Below are 7,494 nucleotides of genomic sequence, written 5' to 3'. Positions count from 1 at the left end.
TGGGTAGCAGTGTGGCAATGCTGAAAAATTATTTCAATCTTTGGAGGCTTAGCGAAAAATCATCAAGTGGCGGTCGGACAGTTGCAAAGCAAGGTGTCTACAAGCGATTGGATTCAGTTAGTTATTGGAATGGGAATTAGGAAAAGAAAATTGGTTCTTCTCAGGACCAACCAACCGAAGCAGGAGAAATGGACTTCAGCATCCACTAAAAATAACCGGAATTCACAGATTCCCATCGAAACCATAAACTAACGGCTCTTATAAAGGCCACCAATAATTGATGAGGAAGAAAGAGCTTATACGAGAGTGAAATATCAATGTTGATAAAGAGACACAAACTATGATGACAAATACCATCCATTTCGTATAGCTACGTAGTCCTACGTCACTTTTGCGTACAACCCGATTGGGCTGCACCTTTGAGTTTTTTTTTATATAAACGGGTGAATTTTAAGAGATGCCAAATCTAAAACATCTCAAGCTTTTCGGTTGTTTGATTATTTCGTATAATAATTTCGCATTGAACGTTTTCATTTTATTTTATTCATCTCTTCTTGCATAATAAACACGGCGAGGTTTTTCATAAGTGTGCGTGAAAGCGGAAAGGCGGAACATCTTCAAACACATAATTTATCTTGCTTGCATATTATTATACTTTGTTTTCCGTTCTATGAAGTGCTGCTCCAATCATTACAAGTTGATTCACAGCACTGGTGTGCTGTGTTTCTATTTTGTACTCTGAATGAGGATCATACAAATGGAGTACAAGGTTTTATGAATCTGAAAAGAATATTTATTCACCTAGATGAGTGATTCACGTTCGCAATCGATGTATGATTTGATGAATGATGTCATTTACCAGATGCAATACTATACCTACATTGAGATACGCAGACATATCAAGAGATGTGAATATTGCTGTGAGATTTAAAGGGACTTGTGATGCACTCAGCATCATGAGGAACGCTTTTTCATTGCGCAATGATAGCTTATACCACTTCAGTGTCCATACTTCAATAAGCAATTCGTCGCACTGTGAATTACATTTTCATTGAAACTATGAATAATCATTTTTCCTAATTATTATGTACCTTGATCTGCCAGAATGTACCGAGGCAACAAACGTAAAATAATTGACTTGATGCAAATAAAATTACCGCAATTCCCATGACCCATCCAATCTGAAATAAAAATAAAGTTATGAATACTTATCAATTGAATTACATATTGCATAGTTCTGAAAACACATACTACTAGAACTGCACACAATGAAACTATCATACAGAACGATAGTGCTGCCAATGTAATCAAAAAATATTCTTTGAATGAGTCCTCCATCTTCGCCATATACAAAGTAAGATGTTGATGAAGTTTGATTATTTCCCTAAGCTGTTCTGTAACTTGCTCTTCAGTGATGTCATTCTCGATCATGGCATTCAAATCTTGCAACATTGCTGTAATGGCATCCACTTGTCCAGAGCCAACCAACAGGAATAAAATAAAAATAGCATCACTGCCTACAGTGGCCAATACGACATAGACCAATAAAACGATTTGAAACAGAATGTTGACATTGTAGGCGGTCCACGTGTCGGAATGCATCCACTCGAACCCAAATGGCAGCAACTTATTCGATGTGATCAGTGTGTACAGTATTGAAAAAGTCACCACCAAGAACATTACAACTGATGGAAACATTGCGGCCAACTGTAGCAGAACGTATGTCAACTTAGCATTTTTAAAAAGGGCATCTTTTACAGCCTTACTGCGTGAATGGTGCTCCTCAAAATATTTGTTATTCAGTTCGCATAAACTGATAACTTTTAGACGGTTGTATACAAATAAATAAAGCTTTGCCATCATCTGTACGAAAACGAGACAAGGAAATCATGGTATTATCTTGTTGAACGAAGAACTTAATATAAGAACCTAAACGTACCTGAATTGAAAACCCGACGGTGGTCACATTGAGCAATACTTTTTTAACATCGTCCTGGTAGTAATACATTGACGTGGAAAATACGTAAACATACATTCCATGAAAAACTACTGCAAGCAAAAAGACTGCATTGAAGACGCTGAATTCTCTATCCGTAAAGTTTATTCCCATCAATCTGGAAAGTTTGTAAACGCGAACTATCATTTCCCGGTAGAACTGGTCGGCAGAGCGAATATCATATTGAAACACGTAGTATTTGTTCAAGTTCTTGATAATGTCCATGCTTGAATCTTTATCGTCTGATATGTCTTGATAACTTTTGAAACTTTACAGATATAGTAACCTGTATCAATCCTTCATTCACTTTTGTGCCTATAAGAATTTCACTAAGCAATAGAAGTGATAGAAGTGTTCATTATTAATGTGTCTTGATAAATTGCACCGTAACATGGAACAACTTTGATACTGCAACCCAGCTCTACCTCCGCCTTCGATTTTCAGTTGCAATCGGCCTCTGAAGATACCGACGATAGACCTTGAAATCCAAACTGATCATTTCGAATACAACACATTGCTGTATGATGGGCCAAAAATGAGGGTGGCGGACCTGTAATCAGAGACACTTACACGAAACCAAAGATATTTAAGTACAAGATAGTCCACTCTTCAATATTCCATACCACCATTTAGCGAACAGACTGTTCCGACAGCAGCGCCAACTTGTGATTCAAAGTCGAACCATTTTGTGAAACATGATCAAGTAAGCTCAGCGTTTCCATTGTTTCCGTTTTGAAACGTTGTTTTTATTGTCTGCGATAGTGACCGTAGCGGCTTTCTTGTGGATCTGGGTGGTGCGGATAGAATCGATTTGGTTGTCAAACTGAAGCCAAAATTTTCTATTGTGCCGGAGCCAAACATTGAAGATTGTGGTTATGTTCGTTTCTGATCTAATATTGAGAAGTATTGTTATTATTTTGGGAAAAAATAAAAATAAACTTTGTTTGAATTTTGTATTCTTTGTAACAAATATTCTCACATTATATTTCGAGTGGAAAATTAGTGGGAATGTAATTAAAAAGGACTCGTTACGAAATTTCACGAGATTCAGCATCAATGTATGTAAACAATCGTGAAGTCATGTAGAGTCTAGCGCATTTGTGCGCCCTCGTGCAGCGTGGAAAGAGAAATTCGAAGAGCGGGAAATGTTTGACAGCCAAGTAACTGCAAAATAATTTAGTTTATGGAAGTGATTTCAAAATATCCCTATGCTCGCTTGAGCGCAGAAAAGCGGCTCTATCCGCAGCACCCAGTTGTGGATACGCCTCAATGGTTTCTGGGTTGCGTCCGATGAGAGCTCGATGAACGAACATTCACAAGTTTGTTTTCTTCGTTTAATTGCAACATGTTTTAATAGGCATCCCGGATAAAAATGTAGTATTGGTTCAATAGTGTAAACAATTGAATTACCATACCATGTACGGTATACAATAGGATACATTGTTTATTGAGGGTTGCACAGATTGTATCAACACTGAGGATACAATACATCAACATATTTCTCTAATGTAACAATACTTGCAATTGTTTTTGAAACGTTTTCGTACATAAGATTCATACATTGATAACTTTTGAAATGTTTCATTACATTGCATATAAACTATTCAACAATATTTGCCTCATAGCGCCAAATATGAATTTTTTCCCTTTAAATTGCATTGTTGATTAATGTTGAACAGTAAAGCTGTCACAACTGAGAATTTTTTTTTTTTTTTTTTTTTTTTGTTAACTAATTTTGTTTGCTAATTATCTAATACATGCATTTATCTCTTAGACTAGGTGTTCCGTGTTTTTTTAACACTATCATCCTTATTTGCTATGTTACGCTTTTAGTTATTATTAGTACACTTCAATTGCCTCTGGCAGTTAGAATTTTTCCTCTGGTTGAATTGAACCATGTAGGAATTACAATGTTTTCAACTTAAACTAAACTTAACCTATTTTATACTAAGGGTACAAGGAGTTAATCGTTACAATAGAAGATTGCAACGATTTTTGTCTAAAATTGGAAATTATTTTGTTGGACATTTGTTGCAATGTCTCAATATTAGAAATTCTATGAAGTTCATTGGTACTATACCACGGAGGCAACTTCAGAATCATTTTCTGGTGTTGCAGCAACTAGTCCACATTGGCACAGCATACAACATGGCAGGTCTAAAAATTTGTTTGTAAATCAAAAGTTTGTTCTTAAGACAAAGTTTTGATTTTCTGTTTATAAGTGGATATAGACACCTAATATATTTGTTACATTTGGCTTGAAGGCCTTCAATGTGATTTTTAAAAGTTAATTTTTGATCTAGCAGAAGTCCTAAATATTTAGCTTCGCTAGACCAATTAATTGGAACCCCATTCATAGTGACAATATGTCTGCTAGAAGGTTTCAAATAAGAAGCTCTCGGCTTATGTGGGAAAATTATAAGCTGAGTTTTGGAAGCATTCGGGGAAATTTTCCATTTTGCAAGTAAGTGGAGAAAATATCCAAACTTTTTTGCAATCTACTACAAATGACACGAAGGCTTCGCCCTTTGGCTGAGAGACCTGTGTCATCTGCAAACAAAGATTTTTGACACCCTGGTGGTAAATCTGGTAAGTCAGAAGTAAAAATGTTATACAATATGGGCCCCAGTATGCTGCCTTGGGGGACACCAGCCCTTACAGGTAATCTATCAGATTTAGAATTCTGATAGTTTACCTGCAGTGAGCGATCTGATAAATAATTTTGGATCAGTTTAATAATGTACAGAGGAAAATTAAAATTCATCAATTTTACAATCAAACCTTCATGCCAAACACTGTCAAATGCTTTCTCTATATCAAGAAGAGCAACTCCAGTCGAATATCCTTCGGATTTGTTGAGCCGAATTAAGTTCGTAACTCTTAATAACTGATGAGTGGTTGAATGCCCATGGCGAAAACCAAATTGCTCATCAGCAAAAATAGAATTGTCATTAATATGAACCATCATTCTATTTAAAATAATCTTTTCAAACAGTTTGCTTATTGAAGAAAGCAAACTGATTGGACGATAACTAGAAGCCTCAGCTGGATTTTTGTCCGGCTTTAAAATTGGAACAACTTTGGCGTTTTTCCATTTATCTGGGAAGTATGCCAATTTTTTGTAAAATTTTTTATTTGTCACTAGGCTAATAATTTACATTAACATAAAACATGAAGTTATCTACATTTATAGAGTCTTCTGGCGTTTCTACCATGTAACTAAAGTAGTTTCCTAGAGCTTTGATAATGTACTGTTTGGAATTACGGTTAATGTTGCGAAAATTGGGGTAAACAAAATCTTCGGGCTCGTAACTCCGTAGACGTGGCTCGTAGTTCAACATTTGATTTCGTTGGTAGCTCCACACATCTCTGACTCGTTGACAACGGAATAATTTGTGTGTGATAGTTTCTGGTTCTCCTGGGCATATTGGGCAGTAGTCATCATCTACGACGCCTCTTTGGTACAACAATTCCCGATGTTTAATTTTTTTATGCATGACCATGTACCAATTTGAGCGCTGTGATGAATTTAAAGTCCTACCATGAAGTTGTTTGAAGACAGCTTTCCATTCTCGTTGGGCTGCAGATACAATTCCAGGATCCGGTTTCAATGAAAGAAGATGTTGAAGAATTCCTTGAGAAGATGGATTGATTTTCAGTTGTTCCGGCAGTATGAGCAGTTCTTCTCTCAGTAGCGTTATGTGCTTATACGTTGGCGGAATATAGGAGTTTGGGTCAACCAGAAAGCTTCTTAAAAATGGGAGGCTATCCACAAGACTAATCAAACGATTGAGTAGCAGAGCTTTAGATTTGATTTCGGGGCAATGAAGGTTCAGCCCACCTCTACATTTTGGAAGCGTTAAGTTGTTGAATGCTACACGCTGGAGCGTTTGACCATGCCAAATAAATTTACCGATTTCTGTCCTTATTTTTTTAGTAAAACCCTTTGTCAATGGTATATTGGATGCCATATACCAAAGCTTGGAATTGATGTAGGTGTTTAGCAGAATGATTTTCTGAATCAGATTCAGTTTTCTTGGATGATGAAGCCACAATCGAGTTCGTAATCCAGTCAACACTGCTTGCCAATTAATTTTTTGAGCTTGCTTGATGTTGTCTCCAAAACGTACTCCAAGAATGTTAACAAAATTCTCGATGTTCAACCATTCTGTTTCAGTCGTAAGATTGATGTTTCCTATCATTACCGCAACAGTTTTCTGCATGTTTAAGATTGCTCCAGAGATTGCGCCAAACCGATTAAAGATCTCAGCTACTTGTATTAGCGATCTTTCGTCCTCAAGAAACATAGAGATGTCATCGGCATATGCATTGACTACAGCATCTGGAAATCGACGCGTGATGGCGTCGATTAAAGGCTGCAGGTACAAGACAAAGAGATGCATCGAAAGTGGATCACCTTGCCTCACAGATCGATTGATCTTGAATTCTTGTGTCAAACGTCCGTTCACCAAGATTTTTGAAAAGGATTGGTTCCAAATCAAACTCAGAAGATTCACGAACGCTGGGTTGAAGTTCATTTTCAGCATTGTTTGTTTCAGAAATTGTTGATTTACTCTGTCGAACGCATGATCCAGATCGAAGGATACCAAAAGTGAATGTCCGCGAGAATGCTTAAGTTGTCCAATTCTATCTGTAATACCACATGTAGCTTCAAAAATAGTTTTTTTCCCGTTTGAACACTTTTGGTGATCCGAGAGAACGAGAGGTAGTAGGCTATTCATTCGCAATTTGAGAATTCTGGCTAGCAATTTATAATCATAGTTTAATAGAGATATTGGACGATATCCGTTGACAGTTTTGTCTCGCCCTCTTTTCTTAACTAATACTATGATACCGTCGAAGAATTGTTTCAAGGTCTGCCCTTGAAGAACATCGTTCAGAACGTTGGTGAATTCGAAACAAATAATGCGCCACGTTTTCAAGTAAAATTCCTTTGGCAAACCATCTTTCTTTCTTTCTAGAACAGCTGCCTTTAATTGCAGCCAGAACTTCATCTTGTGTCATTGCTTGCATGATATTTACGTTCGACGGGTTGTTGTCAGGAATCGATTTAGCTGGCTCAAAATTAAACGAATTACTTGTTTCCGTCGAGTTGTACAAGTTTTCAAAGTACGCCTTGATTGTGTCACTTATTTCAGCGGGATCATGTAATTCATTGCCGTTCTCTGCCTGCAGTACATTGATTGTACTCTTCGCTCTTTTTCCAGTTATTTGAGCAACATGGAAAAGTGTTGTTGACTCCCCTGAGATGAAGGTTTCGTTGATTTTCCGAAAATTTGTCGAAAAATTTCGCTGATGACGAAGCATCTGTGCTTTTATATTATTAATAATTGAAAGACGATTGGGATTTCCCAAATAGCTGTCGTAGGCATCCTTTAACAAGGAACGATACAACTCCATCGTATCCCTGAAGTTGCGATGCACGATTGACGTTTTCCATTTCATAAAGGAGATCAGTTTTGGTTTGGTATAGAGAA

The 7,494-nt window shown here is 36.9% G+C and overlaps 1 protein-coding gene across 1 annotated transcript; it reads right to left on the bottom strand.

The window, feature by feature from the left end:
- Nucleotides 1-726: 726 nt before the first annotated feature.
- On the bottom strand, nt 727-2,221 carry LOC134227539 (putative odorant receptor 83c). Its single transcript, XM_062709105.1, has 5 exons — nt 1,940-2,221; nt 1,252-1,863; nt 1,092-1,181; nt 881-1,033; nt 727-780 (listed from the first exon to the last, which is right to left on the bottom strand). Exons 1-5 carry the CDS (start codon nt 2,219-2,221, stop codon nt 727-729), a joined length of 1,191 nt encoding a protein of 396 aa, XP_062565089.1.
- Nucleotides 2,222-7,494: the final 5,273 nt, after the last annotated feature.

The sequence above is a fragment of the Armigeres subalbatus genome, chromosome 3 (genome assembly GCF_024139115.2).
Source record: "Armigeres subalbatus isolate Guangzhou_Male chromosome 3, GZ_Asu_2, whole genome shotgun sequence".
Classification (NCBI taxonomy): Eukaryota; Metazoa; Arthropoda; class Insecta; order Diptera; family Culicidae; genus Armigeres; species Armigeres subalbatus.
This window is presented reverse-complemented; position numbering and strand designations above follow the sequence as displayed.

What these genes read in the sequence shown, in the direction of transcription:
- LOC134227539 (XM_062709105.1), bottom strand. Translation starts at nt 2,221, where the DNA reads ATGGACATTATCAAGAACTTGAACAAATACTACGTGTTTCAATATGAT. An exon ending in CCGTCGGGTTTTCAATTCAG is followed by an intron (nt 1,864 to 1,939) that starts GTACGTTTAGGT and finishes GTTTTCGTACAG; the next exon opens with ATGATGGCAAAGCTTTATTT. An exon ending in CATTGTGTGCAGTTCTAGTA is followed by an intron (nt 1,182 to 1,251) that starts GTATGTGTTTTC and finishes TTTTTATTTCAG; the next exon opens with ATTGGATGGGTCATGGGAAT.